The sequence below is a fragment of the Coregonus lavaretus genome (assembly GCF_964263955.1).
Source record: "Coregonus lavaretus genome assembly, chromosome: 39".
Classification (NCBI taxonomy): domain Eukaryota; kingdom Metazoa; phylum Chordata; class Actinopteri; order Salmoniformes; family Salmonidae; genus Coregonus; species Coregonus lavaretus.
Window position 1 is genome coordinate 2,151,829 of NC_140026.1, and position 17,500 is coordinate 2,169,328.

General features: G+C 44.4%; 1 protein-coding gene across 1 annotated transcript in view; it reads right to left on the reverse strand.

Annotated features, from left to right (window-relative positions):
* LOC311112640 (cyclin-dependent kinase-like 2) overlaps window positions 1-11,952 on the reverse strand; it is a 28,580-nt gene extending 16,628 nt beyond the window's left edge. The window contains exons 1-2 of the mRNA XM_084155785.1: window positions 11,627-11,952; window positions 8,589-8,783 (exon numbers count right to left, since the gene is read on the reverse strand). Of these exons, the coding sequence (XP_084011911.1) occupies window positions 8,589-8,783; window positions 11,627-11,794 (363 nt within the window). The 5' untranslated portion in view covers window positions 11,795-11,952. The remainder of the gene's footprint in view (window positions 1-8,588; window positions 8,784-11,626) is intronic.
* Window positions 11,953-17,500: the final 5,548 nt, after the last annotated feature.

Below are 17,500 nucleotides of genomic sequence, written 5' to 3' on the forward strand. Positions count from 1 at the left end.
CAGATGAGCTTCCCTGAGACGGTTTCTGACAGTTGGTGAAGTTTGTGCAGAAATTCTTCGGTTGTGCAAACCCAGTTTCATCAGCTGTCTGGGTGGCTGGTCTCAGACGATCCCGCAGGTGAAGAAGCCGGATGTGGAGGTCCTGGGCTGGCGTGGTTACACGCAGTCTCCAGTTGTGATGCCGGTTGGACGTACTGACAAATTCTCTAAAATGACTTTGAAGGTAGAGAAATGAACATTCAATTCTCTGGCAACAGCTCTGGTGGACATTCCTGTAGTCAGCATGCCAATTGCAAAACTTGAGACATCTGTGGCATTGTGTTGTGTGACAAAACTGCACATTTTAGAGTGGCCTTTTATTTTCCCCAGCACAAGGTGCACCTGTGTAATGATCATGCTGTTTAATCAGCTTCTTGATATGCCACACCTGTCAAGTGGATGGGGGATTATCTTGGCAAAGGAGAAATGCTCACTAACAGGGAAGTAAACACATTTGTGCACAACATTTGAGATAAATAAGCTTTTTGTGCGTATGTAACATTTCTGGGATCTTTTATTTCAGCTCATGAAACATGGGACCAAAACTTTACATGTTGTGTTTATATTTTTGTTCAGTATACATCAAACCAAAGTCACCAGGATGTACTCTGGCTCCATGTCCCTATCTGGAACATATAGGGAATACAGTTCGGAAAGTATTCAGACCCCTTGAATTTTTCCACATTTTTTACCTCATCAATCTACATTTACATTTACATTTTAGTCATTTAGCAGACGCTCTTATCCAGAGCGACTTACAGGAGCAATTAGGGTTAAGTGCCTTGCTCAAGGGCACATTAACGTCATTTAGCAGACGCTCTTAGCCAGAGCGACTCACAAATTGGTGCGTTCACCCTATAGCCAGTGGGATAACCACTTTACAATTTGGGGGGGGGGGGGGTTAGAAGGAATACTTTATCCTATCCCAGGTATTCCTTAAAGAGGTGGGGTTTCAAATGTCTCCGGAAGGTGGTGAGTGACTCCGCTGTCCTGGCGTCGTGAGGGAGCTTGTTCCACCATTGGGGTGCCAGAGCAGCGAACAGTTTTGACTGGGCTGAGCGGGAGCTATGCTTCCGCAGAGGAAGGGGAGCCAGCAGGCCAGAGGTGGATGAACGCAATGCCCTCGTTTGGGTGTAGGGACTGATCAGAGCCTGAAGGTACAGAGGTGCCGTTCCCCTCACTGCTCCATAGGCAAGCACCATGGTCTTGTAGCGGATGCGAGCTTCAACTGGAAGCCAGTGGAGTGTGCGGAGGAGGGGGGTGACGTGAGAGAACTTGGGAAGGTTGAACACCAGACGGGCTGCGGCATTCTGGATGAGTTGTAGGGGTTTAATGGCACAGGCAGGGAGGCCAGCCAACAGCGAGTTGCAGTAGTCCAGACGGGAGATGACAAGTGCCTGGATTAGGACCTGTGCCGCTTCCTGTGTAAGGCAGGGTCGTACTCTCCGAATGTTGTAGAGCATGAACCTGCAGGAGCGGGTCACCGCCTTGATGTTGGCGGAGAACGACAGGGTGTTGTCCAGGGTCACGACTAGGCTCTTCGCACTCTGGGAGGAGGACACAGCGGAGTTGTCAACCGTGATGGCGAGATCATGGAACGGGCAGTCCTTCCCCGGGAGGAAGAGCAGCTCCGTCTTGCCAGGGTTCAGCTTGAGGTGGTGATCCGTCATCCATACTGATATGTCTGCCAGACATGCAGAGATGCGATTCGCCACCTGGTTATCAGAAGGGGGAAAGGAGAAGATTAGTTGTGTATCGTCAGCGTAGCAATGATAGGAAAGGCCATGTGAGGATATGACAGAGCCAAGTGACTTGGTGTATAGGGAGAAAAGGAGAGGGCCTAGAACTGAGCCCTGGGGGACACCAGTGGTGAGAGCACGTGGTGCGGAGACAGCTTCTCGCCACGCCACTTGGTAGGAGCGACCGGTCAGGTAGGACGCAATCCAGGAGTGAGCCGCGCCGGAGATGCCCAGCTCGGAAAGGGTGGAGAGGAGGATCTGATGGTTCACAGTATCAAAGGCAGCAGACAGGTCTAGAAGGACAAGAGCAGAGGAGAGAGAGTTAGCTTTAGCAGTGCGGAGAGTCTCCGTGACACAGAGAAGAGCAGTCTCAGTTGAATGACCAGTCCTGAAACCTGATTGGTTTGGATCAAGAAGGTCATTCTGAGAGAGATAGCAAGAGAGTTGGCTAAAGACGGCACGCTCAATAGTTTTGGAAAGAAAAGAAAGAAGGGATACTGGTCTGTAGTTGTTGACATCAGTGGGGTCGAGTGTTGGTTTTTTGAGAAGGGGAGCAACTCTCGCTCTCTTGAAGACGGAAGGGACATGGCCAGCGGTCAAGGATGAGTTGATCAGCGAGGTGAGGTAGGGGAGAAGGTCACCGGAGATGGTCTGGAGAAGGGAGGAGGGGATGGGGTCAAGCGGGCAGGTTGTTGGGCGGCCTGCAGTCACAAGTCGCAGGATTTTATCTGGAGAGAGAGGGGAGAAAGAAGTCAAAGCATAGGGTAGGGCAGTGTGAGCAGGACCAGCAGTGTCATTAGACTTAACAAACGAGGATCGGATGTCGTCAACCTTCTTTTCAAAGTGGTTGACGAAGTCATCCACAGAGAGAGAGGAGGGGGGGGGGGGGGGGGGAGGATTCAGGAGGGAGGAAAATGTGGCAAAGAGCTTCCTAGGGTTAGAGGCAGATGCTTGGAATTTAGAGTGGTAGAAGGTGGCCTTAGCAGCAGAAACAGATGAAGAAAATGTAGAGAGGAGGGAGTGAAAAGATGCCAGGTCGGCAGGGAGTTTAGTTTTCTTCCATTTCCGCTCCGCTGCCCGGAGCTCTGTTCTGTGAGCTCGCAATGAGTCATCAAGCCACGGAGCTGGAGGGGAGGACCGAGCCGGCCGGGAGGATAGGGGACACAGAGAGTCAAAGGATGCAGAAAGGGAGGAGAGGAGGGTTGAGGAGGCAGAATCAGGAGATTGGAGGGAGAAGGATTGAGCAGAGGGAAGAGATGATAGGATGGAAGAGGAGAGAGTAGTGGGAGAGAGAGAGCGAAGGTTGCGGCGGCGCATTACCATCTGTGTAGGGGCAGAGTGAGTAGTGTGGGAGGAGAGTGAGAGAGAAAAGGAAACAAAGTAGTGGTCGGAGACATGGAGGGGAGTTGCAGTGAGATTAGTAGAGGAGCAGCATCTAGTGAAGATGAGGTCAAGCGTATTGCCTGCCTTGTGAGTAGGGGGGGACGGTGAGAGGGTGAGGTCAAAAGAGGAGAGGAGTGGAAAGAAGGAGGCAGAGAGAAATGAGTCAAATGTGGACATAGGGAGGTTGAAATCCCCCAAAACTGTGAGGGGTGAGCCATCCTCAGGGAAGGAACTTATCAAGGCGTCAAGCTCATTGATGAACTCTCCAAGGGAACCTGGAGGGCGATAGATGACAAGGATATTAAGCTTAAATGGGCTAGTGACTGTGACAGCATGGAATTCAAATGAGGAGATAGACAGATGGGTTAGGGGAAAAATTGAGAATGTCCACTTGGGAGAGATGAGGATTCCTGTACCACCACCCCTCTGACCAGATGCTCTCGGGGTATGCGAGAACACATGGTCAGACGAGGAGAGAGCAGTAGGAGTAGCAGTGTTTTCAGTGGTGATCCATGTTTCCGTCAGCGCCAGGAAGTCGAGGGACTGGAGGTTGGCATAGGCTGGGATGAAGTCAGCTTTGTTGGCAGCAGAACGGCAGTTCCAGAGGCTGCCTGCGACCTGGAACTCCACGTGGGTGGTGCGTGCAGGGACCACCAGGTTAGAGAGGCAGCAGCCACACGGTGTGGTGCGTTTGTGTAGCCTGTGCAGAGAGGAGAGAACAGGGATAGGCAGAGGCATAGTTGACAGGCTGTAGCAAATGGCTACAAAAATGCAGAGGAGATCGGAATGAAATGAGCTAAGCATCTGGGAGCGGAGAGAGCAGGGCCTCCCTCACCACAAACTTCTACCTCAGAAACTAAAATTGTTTCACTGAACCACCCGAACAAAAACTCTCCCAACTTCCGCCTTTAGAAATCAGAGTTGTTGTGAACCACAGCGGTTCAATGTTTAAAGGAATAGACTCAACCCACTTTATTCAGCTAGCCAACTATGACACCATAGCTAACTAGCAAGCTAGCATCCAATAACAATAACACACCGTTTAGCACCAACACTTGGTCACAACAAACCACCAATAGTGTGATAACACACTAAACAGATCATTCGTGTCTGTGTCAAGTTCCTTTCATGACGCAGCAATGATTAGACGTTGGCTAGCTAGGACAAGTATATTGTAGTTAGCTACTACAGTACAGCTAGCTGGTCGTGTTGGGTAGCTAGCAATGGCCACTGTGTTGACTTTGTTTGAAGAACGGCTAGCTAGCTAGCTTCGTGCTACAGCCGGCACGGCCGAGGACACTGCCAAGACACAGTAACTACCCAGAACAACCCACGATGCCTAGCTATGACGCCGTAGCTAACTTGCAAGCTAGCATCCAATAACACACAATTTAGCATCAATACTTGGTTACAACAAACTGCCAAGAGTGTGTTAGCACACTAAACAGATAATTCAAGTCCGTGTCTAGTTCCTTTCATAACGCATAACGCAGCAAAAAATTAAACGTTGGCTAGCACTACATTAACATAGGAAACAGCTCTCTAGCGTTGCTAATCGTTACCAGTAGCTACCCGCTAGCTAGCTAGCCTCGTGCTTCGATACTAACCTACAATTACCTACGGAAACCTACAATAACAACAATACTAACCTATAATAAATACAATACCTAACTACAGCTAACTACCTACCTACGATCTAATACATGGTTAAGCAAAAAATTAAACGTTGGCTAGGACTACATTAACATTGGAAACAGCTCTCCAGCGTTGCTAATCGTTACCAGTAGCTACCCGCTAGCCTCGTGCTTCGATACTAACCTACAATTACCTACGGAAACCTACAATAACAACAATACTAGCCTATAATAAATACAATACCTAACTACAGCTAACTACCTACCTACGATCTAATACATGGTTAAGCAAAAAATTAAACGTTGGCTAGGACTACATTAACATTGGAAACAGCTCTCCAGCGTTGCTAATCGTTACCAGTAGCTACCCGCTAGCTAGCTAGCCTCGTGCTTCGATACTAACCTACAATTACCTACGGAAACCTACAATAACAACAATACTAACCTATAATAAATACAATACCTAACTACAACTAACTACCTACCTACGATCTAATACATGGTTAAGCTTTACTCAACACCATATGAGAAGCTTACCTCCTGCTTACCTCCAGCTACTCCATAATGACAAAGCAAAAAAATGTTTTTTATCAATTTTAGCAAATTTATAAAATAAAATAAATGGAAATATCACTTTTACATAAGTATTCAAACCCTTTACTTTGTTGAAGCACCTTTAGCTGCGATTACAGCCTTGAGTCTTCTTGGGTATGACGCTACAAGCTTGGCACACCTGTATTTGGGGAGTTTCTCCCATTCTTCTCTGCAGATCCTCTCAAGCTCTGTCAGGTTGGATGGGGAGCGTTGCTGCACAGCTATTTTCAGGTCTCGCCAGAGATGTTCGATCGGGTTTAAGTCCGGGCTCTGGCTGGGCCACTCAAGGACATTCAGAGACTTGTCCCGAAGCCACTCCTGCGTTGTCTTGGCTGTGAGTTTAGGGTTGTTGTCCTGTTGGAAGGTGAACCTTCACCCCAGTCTGAGGTCCTGAGCGCTCTGGAGCAGGTTTTCATCAAGGATCTCTCTGCACTTTGCTCTGTTCATCTTTCCCTCAATCCTGACTAGTCTCCCAGTCCCTGCCGCTGAAAAACATCCCCACAGCATGATGCTGCCACCACCATGCTTCACCGTAGGGATGGTGCCAGGTTTCCTCCAGACTTGACGCTTGGCATTCAGGCCAAAGAGTTCAATCTTGGTTTCATCAGACCAGAGAATCTTGTTTCTCATGGTCTGAGAGTTCTTTAGGTGCCATTGGCAAACACCAAGCGGGCTGTCATGTGCCTTTTACTGAGGAGTGGCTTCCGTCTGGCCACTCTACCATAAAGGCCTAATTGGTGGAGTGCTGCAGAGATGGTTGTCCTTCTGGAAGGTTCTCCCATCTCCACAGAGGAACTCTGGAGCTCTGTCAAAGTGACCATTGGGTTCTCCCTGACCAAGGCCCTTCTCCCCCGATTGCTCAGTTTGGCCGGGCGGCCAGCTCTAGGAAGAGTCTTGGTGGTTCCAAACTTCTTCCATTTAAGATCGATGGAGGCCACTGTGTTCTTGGGGACCTTCAATGCTGCAGAAATGTTTTGGTAACCTTCCCCAGATCTGTGCCTCGACACAATCCTGTCTCAGAGCTCTACGGACAATTCCTTCGACCTCAGGGCTTGGTTTTTGCTCTGACATCCACTGTCAACTGTGGGACCTTATATAGACAGGTGTGTGCCTTTCCAAATCATGTCCAATCAATAGAATTTACCACAGGTGGACTCCAATCAAGTTGTAGAAACATCTCAAGGATGATCAATGGAAACAGGATGCACCTGAGCTCAATTTCAAGTCTCATAGCAAATGGTCTGAATACTTATGGAAATAAGGTATTTCTGTTTTTATTTTTTAATACATTTGCAAACATTTCGAAAAACCTGTTTTTGTGGAATGTGGAGTGTGGAAATGTGTGAAAAGTCAAGGGGTCCGAATGCACTGTATACATTCATATATACATTAGTATGGAGGAATGGTCTAATATCCCTTCCTTAACGATATTATAACCGCGATCGATAATAGACAGTACTGTGCAGCCGTCTTCATCGACCTGGCCAAGGCTTTCGACTCTGTCAACCACCGCATTCTTATTGGCAGACTAAATAGCCTTGGTTTCTCAAATGACTGCCTCGCCTGGTTCACCAACTACTTCTCAGATAGAGTTCAATGTGTCAAATCGGAGAGCCTGTTGTCTGGACCTATGGCAGTTTCTATGGGGGTGCCACAGGGTTCAATTCTTGGGCCGACTCTTTTCTCCGTGTATATCAATGATTTCGCTCTTGCTGCTGGTGACTCTCAGATCCACCTCTACGTAGACGACACCATTTTGTATACATCTGGCCCTTCATTGGACACTGTGTTAACAAACCTCCAAACGAGCTTCAATGCCATACAACACTCCTTCAGTAGCCTCCAACTGCTCTTAAACACTAGTAAAACTAAATGCATGCTCTTCAATCGAACGCTGCTGGCACCCGCCCACCCGACTAGAATCACTACTCTCGACGGGTCTGACCTAGAGTATGTGGACAACTACAAATACCTAGGTGTCTGGTTAGACTGTAAACTCTCCTTCCAGACTCACATTAAGAATCTCCAATCCAAAGTTAAATCTAGAATCGGCTTCCTATTTCGCAACAAAGCCTCCTTCACTCATGCTGCCAAACATGCCCTTGTAAAACTGACTATCCTACCGATCCTTGAATTCGGCGATGTCATTTACAAAATAGCTTCCAACACTCTACTCAGCAAATTGGATGTAGTCTATCACAGTGCCATCCGTTTTGTCTCCAAAGCCCCATACAATACCCACCACTGTGACCTGTACGCTCTTGTTGGCTGGTCCTCACTACATATTCATCGCCAAACCCACTGGCTCCAGGTCATCTATAAATCACTGCTAAGCAAATCCCTGCCTTATCTTAGCTCATTGGTCACCATAGCAACACCCACCCGTAGTCTGCGCTCCAGCAGGTATATCTCACTGGTCATCCCCAAAGCCAACACCTCCTTTGGCCGCCATTCCTTCCAACGAATTGCAAAAGTCTCTGAAGCTGGAGACTCTTATCTCCCTCACTAACTTTAAGCATCAGTTGTCAGAGCACCTTACCGATCACTGCACCTGTACACAGCCCATCTGAAATTAGCCCACCCAACTACCTCATCCCCATATTGTTATTTATTTTGCTCATTTGCACCCCAGTATCTCTATTTGCACATCATCTCTTGCACATCTATCATTCCAGTGTTAATACTAATTGTAATTATTTTGCACTATAGCCTATTTATTGCCTTACCTCCATAACTTGCTACATTTGAACACACTGTATATATATTTTCTGTTGTATTTTTGACTTTATGTTTTGTTTTACCCCATATGTAACTCTGTGTTGTTGTTTTTATCGCACTGCTTTGCTTTATCTTGGCCAGGTCGCAGTTGTAAATGAGAACTTGTTCTCAACTGGCTTCTTACCTGGTTAAATAAATAAAATAAATAAATAAAAATGTTTTCCAATCTCATAAAACATTTTAGAAAAACGTTCAATGTCGTTATCCTCGCAAGGGTAAGGTGCTGGAGTACTGAAAACATGGCTGAAAACATGGGTTCCAATCATTTTTGGTGGAATGGAATAAATGGAAACGTGGTTTCCATATGTTTGATGTGTTTGATACCGTTCCATTGATTCCATTCCAGCCATTACAATGAGCCCGTCCTCCTATTGCTCCTCCTACCAGCCTCCTCTGACACAACACACACACACACACTCACATTGTGTTGATGGCAGAAGGTGATAGCCTGTAGTATCTGGTAGATGTATCTTCTGAAGCGGCTGTAGTCTAGACCTGTTGGACTCTGTTCTAGGTCATCTAGCACAGTACGTTCTACGAACTCAAACACCAGGTACCAGCGACGCCTCCTCTTCCACACCTCCAGCAGGTTGACAAGGTTCTCATGGCGCAATTGCTGGAGAGGGGGGGGGAACAAATAATGGATTGATTGGTTGTTTGATTGATCCTCAACTGGCAGTTTCATTAAGTAGTACCCGCAAAACACCAGTCTCAACGTCAACAGTGAAGAGGCGACTCCGGGATGCTGATCTTCTAGGCAGAGTTGCAAAGAAAAAGTCCAGTGTCTGTGTTCTTTTGCCCATCTTAATCTTTTATTTTTATTGGCCAGTCTGAGATATGGCTTTTTCTTTGCAACTCTGCCTAGGTCAGCATCCCGGAGTCGCCTCTTCACTGTTGACGTTGAGACTGGTGTTTTGCGGGTACTATTTAATGAAGCTGCCAGTTGAGGACCTGTGAGGCGTCTGTTTCTGAAACTAGACACTAATGTATTTGTCCTCTTGCTCAGTTGTGCACCGGGGCCTCCCACTCCTCTTTCTATTCTGGTTAGAGCCAGTTTGCGCTGATCTGTGAAGGGAGTAGTACACAGCGTTGTATGAGATCTTCAGTTTCTTGGCAATTTCTCGCATGGAATAGCCTTCATTTCTCAGAACAAGAATAGACTGACGAGTTTCAGAAGAAAGTTATTTGTTTCTGGCCATTTTGATCCTATAATCGAACCCACAATTGTTGATGCTCCAGATACTCAACTAGTCTCAAGAAGGCCAGTTTTATTGCTTCTTTAATCAGCACAACAGTTTTCAACTGTGCTAACACAATTGCAAAAGGGTTTTCTAATGATCAATTAGCCTTTTTTAAATGATAAACTTGGATTAGCAAACACAACGTGCCATTGGAACACAGGACTGATAGTTGCTGATAATGGGCCTCTGTACGCCTATGTAGATATTCCATTAAAAAAATCAGCCGTTTCCAGCTACAATAGCCATTTACAACATTAACAATGTCTACACTGTATTTCTGATCAATTTGATGTTATTTAAGTTAGCTACAGGCAACTGTATTGTCCTTACAGCATATACAGGAGTCCTGGTTTTTGACTTGTCTGCGCATGGCCCTACTAAAAAAAATATGGTAGCCCAAAATACATAACACTTTCCAGCAAGTGAGATGAACTTTGAAAAGACAAAAGGCAAGCAGCCCAACCGTCAGAGGGAGAGATATGACGTAACATGACAACAGCAGAGTTACCTAAGCAGTTGAGTGCTACAGGCTCAGACGTTTCCATGGCAACTGCCGAGTTACCTGAGCAGTGGAGTGCTACAGGCTCAGACGTTTCCATGGCAACAGCCGAGTTACCTGAGCAGTGGAGTGCTACAGGCTCAGACGTTTCCATGGCAACAGCAGAGCAGCCTGAGCAGTGGAGTGCTACAGGCTCAGACGTTTCCATGGCAACAGCCGAGTTACCTGAGCAGTGGAGTGCTACAGGCTCAGACGTTTCCATGGCAACAGCCGAGTTACCTGAGCAGTGGAGTGCTACAGGCTCAGACGTTTCCATGGCAACAGCAGAGCAGCCTGAGCAGTGGAGTGCTACAGGCTCAGACGTTTCCATGGCAACTGACATACCTATCCAAATCAGCCTCCGCCTGCTGATCTCACCCCTAACACTTACAGAAAATGAAACTACCTCATAAGTCATGTCAAGTGTTTTCGGACTTTAGACAGGTTGCTATATACATTGACTCTTTCTTATGGTGTAAATGAAACCTGAAAATATCTCTATAGAAGCAATCTATTATTATCAGTTTTTGTTTTGATTTCCTTTTGGTTTGATGGGCCCCCGCTGCTGAGGCAAATAGTTCAGGTCACAATACTAGAGGAAGAGACTTGAGATTGTCTTGGTCCTTGTAAACCCCACTGTGTCCTTACAAACTGTATGTGGCTGTAAAAAATGACATTTCTAAGTGACCCCAAACTTTGGAACGGTAGTGTATATACACAGGTACATATTATCTCAATCAAAAACTTGACGTTTTAGAGTTAATTTCCTGCAATTCTACAGATTTTGCCATGGGGCGGAGAGAACATATTGCAGTTTTAAGCAAGTTTGCTGAAATTCTACAGATTTTGCCACAGGGGATGGAGAGAAATGTTTGCAGTTTTTTAATATGATATCCGAGTGAGCGTGACTAAAACGAAATCAATGGGAGCTCCCCGGTCGGTCATTTTTCGGACATGGGCTAAAACTGCTGATACACAACCACGTTTTTCGAAAATTGCACCTCGTGTATTCTACTATTCTAACTCTCAACGGTAAGTTGAGACCCCAACTGAGTTCCTAAACCTACAAAAGAAGGGGCCGCCAGCTGCCGATTCCTGGCATACAGTATGTTATGTGGGAATGTTGCTGTTTACACGTTGTTTAAGTCTCCCGAGTGGCGCAGTGGTCTAAGGCACTGCATCGCAGTGCTAGCTGTGCCACTAGAGATCCTGGTTCGAATCCAGGCTCTGTCGTAGCCGGCCGCGACCGGGAGACCCATGGGGTGGTGCACAATTGGTCCAGGGTAGGGGAGGGAATGGCCGGCAGGGATGTAGCTCAGTTGGTAGAGCATGGCGTTTGCAACGCCAGGGTTGTGGGTTGGATCCCTCTGGATAAGAGCATCTGCTAAACGACTAAAATGTAAAATGTTTAATGCATCTGGACATCTTATCCGACTTGCCACAAATTAAGTTCCCTCTGGGAAGAATCAAGTGATTCTGTTCTATTATGTTTTAATCTGTTCTATTTGATTATATTCTGTTTTAATCTGTTCTATTTGATTATATTCTATTTTAATCTATTCCATTTGATTATATTCTGTTTTAATCTATTCCATTTGATTATATTCTGTTTCATTGTAATATATTCTATTTTATTATATTCTGTTCTATTTTATCCAAATCTATTAAGCTCCAACTGACCTTCAACATCTTGATCTCTCTCAAGGCGATCTTCTTGACTGTCTTATCGTCCTCCGACTCCAGAAACTTCTTAACGGCCACGATCCTCCCGTTCTCCTTGTGACGACACTTCATGACCATGCCGTAGCTTCCCTCGCCGACCATCCCCAAGTTCTCATACTTCTCCATGACACACACTATAACAACACACACTAGGCAACACACACTCTATAACACCCACACCTACTAAACATACTATAACACACACACATATCTTACAACACAGACACTCACACACACACTCACACACACACACATATCTTACAACACAGACACTCACACACACACACACACACACACACACACACACACACACACACACACACACACACACTAGGCTACAACACACTGACAATATAACACACAAAGTCTATAATACACACTTTACAACACACACTCTATAACAGACGTACAACATAACACACACTCTAAAGAAAAAACACTAGGCTACACACACTATGACACACACACACACACACACACTATATATATATATATATATATATATATATATATATATAAATAACACACACACACACTCACATCAGCTGACGAATAAATAGCAGGTTGACGTTTATTGTCATGAGTCTTGTCCTAGAGGCAGAACTGAGCGATTTCCACTTAGACAGGCCAGCTGCAAAGTCAAAATGGCTATATTGTAAAAAAAATAATGTTTAGGGTTAGGTATTAGGGTTAGCAGTGTGGTTAAGGTTAGGGTTAGGTTTAAAATCCGATTTTATGATTTGGTGTCAGCTAGTGACGACTCTGCAGAGCTACCTCCAAAACAAGATCCGTGACGAAAAACGCTAACCTGCGAATAGATAACCAAAAAAGAGGTGACAGGTTATTAGACTAAACAACATTGTTTACCAAATACTTTTTCTGTACATTTCAACATGGTTGCATGAAGGAAAATCTTTCATAGCCTACAGTCCAAATGGTTGCATTAAAACAATAGGTGTTTGATTGCGCACATGCATAGCGTGTAGTAGAACTAACTTCCTGCCGTGAACCAGGATCATTTCAGGATACTCAGCTGGCCAACCCCCTGCACACGCCACCGGCCGACTTCAAAAAAACTTCAACCGGTTTGTTGACCGATCGGTGGACTAATTGTTCGGTACAAAGACTTCCAGATCCTTATCAGATCGCTAGCACTCTTATCGATCGACGTAAACAGTGGAGTAAAACAGCGCGGACATCCGAGATGATTTACGGTCCAACGCTCCTCTGTCCGACCCCGCCGGAGAACAATGACCTGTGTCACCCAAAGCCGTTACCCGTAGCAACTGGCCTCCAGCGCTGTACACACAAAAAAAAACACCGTCACTCTCTTACCCCAGCATACTGAGCTCTGAGAATGTGAAAGATGAGGTTTGGAGGAAATGTAAACTATTATGACATTACCCTTTGTGTAATTTTCAACCTTAACAAAAAAAAAAACAATCAGACACCGGTGAACTTCTATTCTATGTTATGGTATTTTACTATATTCTACTCAGGGCCAGCTCTAGCCTTTGGGGGGGCTTTTTTTAAGTTTTAAAGTTAATCTCCTGCATTTCTACACATTTTGTAATGACCTATGCCATCTTTAATATCGTGTCTGAGTGAAAATGGCTATCAAAATCAATGGGAGCCTTCGTGCCAAATAGTGTCCACTTTACAAAAAGTGTCACAATGGGATTAGATAAACTATCTGCAAAGATCTTTATAACCAGAATAGAAAGAGGAGTGGGAGGCCCCGGTGCACAACTGAGCAAGAGGACAAATACATTAGAGTGTCTAGTTTGAGAAACAGACGCCTCACAGGTCCTCAACTGGCAGCTTCATTCAATTGTACCCGCAAAACACCAGTCTCAACGTCAACAGTGAAGAGGCGACTCCGGAATGCTGACCTTCTAGGCAGAGTTGCAAAGAAAAAGCCATATCTCAGACTGCCCATCTTAATATTTTCTTTTTATTGGCCAGTTTGAGATATGGCTTTTTCTTTGCAACTCTGCCTAGAAGGTCAGCATCCCGGAGACGCCTCTTCACTGTTGACGTTGAGACTGGTGTTTTGCAGGTACTATTTAATGAAGCTGCCAGTTGAGGACCTGTGAGGCATCTGGTTAGAGCCAGTTTGCGCTGATCTGTGAAAGGAGTAGTACACAGCGTTGTACGAGATCTTCAGATTCTTGGCAATTTCTCGCATGGAATAGCCTTCATTTCTCAGAACAAGAATAGAATGATGAGTTTCAGAAGAAAGTTATTTGTTTCTGGTGATTTTGAGCCTGTAATCGAACCCACAATTGCTGATGCTCCAGATACTCAACTAGTCTCAAGAAGACCAGTTTTATTGCTTCTTTAATCAGCACAACAGTTTTCAGCTGTGCTAACATAATTGCAAAAGGGTTTTCTAATGATCAATTAGCCTTTTAAAATGATAAACTTGGATTAGCAAACACAACGTGCCATTGGAACACAGGACTGATGGTTGCTGATAATGGGCCTCTGTACGCCTATGTAGATATTCCATTAAAAATCAGCAGTTTCCAGCTACAATAGCCATTTACAACATTAACAATGTCTACACTGTATTTCTGATCAATTAGATGTTATTTTAATGGATAAAAAATTGCTTTTCTTTCGAAAACAAGGACATTTGTAAGTGACCCCAAACATTTGAACGGTAGTGTACATATCCTTAAAAAAAATATATATATATTTCCCTTTATTACTTTCCAACACCACCATCCCTTCCCTAATTGGAGTAGACTAGTGAACAACAACGCTTAGGCCTCTACTTCCAGCTTATACATACTATATACATTTTATGGACAGTATTACAGCTTCACCTGGAATGCTTTTCCAACAGTCTTGAAGGAGTTCCCACATATGCTGAGCACTTGTTGGTTGCTTTTCCTTCACTCTGCGGTCCGACTTATCCCAAACCATCTGAATTGGGTTGAGGTTGGGGGATTGTGGAGGCCAGGTCATCTGATGCAGCACTCCATCTCTCATTCTTGGTAAAACAGCCCTTACACAGCCTGGAGGTGGGTTGGGTCATTGTCCTGTTGAAAAACAAATGATAGTCCCACTAAGCCCAAACCAGATGGGATGGCGTGTCGCTGCAGAATGCTGTGGTAGCCATGCTAGTTAAGTGTGCCTTGAATTCTAAATAAATCACAGACAGTGTCAACAGCAAAGCACCCCACACCATAACACCTCCTCCTCCATGCTTTACGGTGGGAAATACACATATGGCGGTTGGAACCAAATATCTCCAATTTGGACTCCAGACCAAAGGTCAAATTTTTCTTGGCCCAAGCAAGTCTCTTCTTATTATTGTTGTCCTTTAGTAGTGGTTTCTTTGCAGCAATTTGACCATGAAGACCTGATTCACGCAGTCTCCTCATAACAGTTCATGTTGATATGTGTCTGTTACTTCAACTCTGTGAAGCATTTATTTGGGCTGCAATTTCTGAGGCTGATAACTCTAATGAACTTATCCTCTGCAGTAGAGGTAACTCTGGGTCTTCCTTTCCTGTGGCGGTCCTCATGAGAGCCAGTTTCATCATGGTGCTTGATGATTTTTGCGACTGCACTTTAAGAAACTTTAAAAGTTCTTGAAAGTTCCCTAATTGACTGACCTTCATGTCTTAAAGTAATGATGGACTGTTGTTTCTCTTTGTTATTTGAGCTGTTCTTGCCATAATATGGACTTGGTCTTTTACCAAATAGGGCTATCTTCTGTATACCACCCCTACCTTGTCACAACACAACTGATTTGCTCAAACGCAAGGAAAGAAATTCCACAAATTAACTTTTAACAAGGCACACCTGTTAGTTGAAATGCATTCCAGGTGACTACCTCATGAAGCTGGTTGAGAGAATGCCAAGAGAGTACAAAGCAAAGGGTGGCTATTTAAAGAATCTCAAATATAAAATATATTTTGATTTGTTTAACACTTTTTTGGTTACTACATGATTCCATATGCGTTATTTCATAGCTTTGATGTCTTCACTATTATTCTACAATGTAAAAAATAGTAAAAATAAAGAAAAACCCTGGAATGACAAGGTGTGTCCAAACTTTTGACTGGTTCTGTATATATTTTGCTAAACAGGTGGGGCTCTGTCAGACTGGTTTTAATAAGGTCTCTAGCACCCCCTGTGGTGTTGCTGTCAAACTGCACACAAAGAATATTCAATGCAACAGTGCATTCGGAAAGTATTCAGACCCCTTGACCTTTTCCACATTTTGTTACGTAACAGCCTTATTCTAAAATTGATTAAATAATTAATTTTTCCTCATTGGTCTACACACAATACCCAATAATGACAAAGTGAAAACAGGTTTTTAGAAATGTTAGCAAATTTATACAAAATAAAAACAGAAATACCTTATTTGCATAAGTATTCAGACCCTTTGCTATGAGACTCGAAATTGAGCTCAGGTGCATCCTGTTTCCATTGGTCATCCTTGAGATGTTTCTACAACTTGATTGGAGTCCACCTGTGGCAAATTCAATTGATTTGACATTATTTGGAAAGGCACACACCTGTCTATATAAGGTCTCACAGTTGACAGTGCATGTCAGAGCAAAAACCAAGCCATGAGGTCGAAGGAATTGTCCGTAGAAAATTCTGCAGCGTTGAAGGTCCCAAAGAACACAGTGGCCTCCATCATTCTTAAATGGAAGAAGTTTGGAACCACCAAGACTCTTCCTAGAGCTGGCCGCCCGGCCAAACTGAGCAATCGGGGGAGAAGGGAATGGGTCAGGGAGGTGACCAAGAACCTGATGGTCACTTTGAAAGAGCTCCAGAGTTCCTCTGTGGAGATGGGAGAACCTTCCAGAAGGACAACCATCTCTGCAGCACTCCACCAATCAGGCCTTTATGGTAGAGTGGCCAGACGGAAGCCACACCTCAGTAAAAGGCACATGACAGCCCACTTGGAGTTTGCCAAAAGGAACTTAAAGACTCTCAGACCATGAGAAACAAGATTCTCTGGTCTGATGAAACCAAGATTGAACTCTTTGGCCTGAAAGCTATGCATCACGTCTGGAGGAAACTTGGCACCATCCGTACGGTGAAGCATGGTGGTGATATTTCCATTTATATATATATATATATATATATATATATATATACATTTGTAAACATTTTTTACAAATATTTTTGCTTTGTCATTATGGGGTATTGATGAAAAAACAAAACAATTGAATCAATTTTAGAATAAGGCTGTAACGTAACAAAATGTGGAAAAAGTGAAGGTGTCTGAATACTTTCCGAATGCGCTGTATGTTTCTAAACACTTCTACATTCATGCGGATGTTACCATGATTATGGATAATCCTGAATGAATACTAAATAATGATGATTGAGAAAGTTACAGACACACACATATCACACCTCATGACATCATAACCTCTCACCATTACAATAACAGGGGAGGTTAGCATTTTATATCATACCCCTAAGACATGCTAACCTCTCACCATTACAATAACAGGGGAGGTTAGCATTTTATATCATACCCCTAAGACATGCTAACCTCTCACCATTACAATAACAGGGGAGGTTAGCATTTTATATCATACCCCCAAGACATGCTAACCTCTCACCATTACAATGACAGGGGAGGTTAGCATTTTATATCATACCCCCAAGACATGCTAACCTCTCACCATTACAATGACAGGGGAGGTTAGCATTTTATATCATACCCCCAAGACATGCTAACCTCTCACCATTACAATAACAGGGGAGGTTAGCATTTTATATCATACCCCCAACACATGCTAACCTCTCACCATTACAATAACAGGGGAGGTTAGCATTTTATATCATACC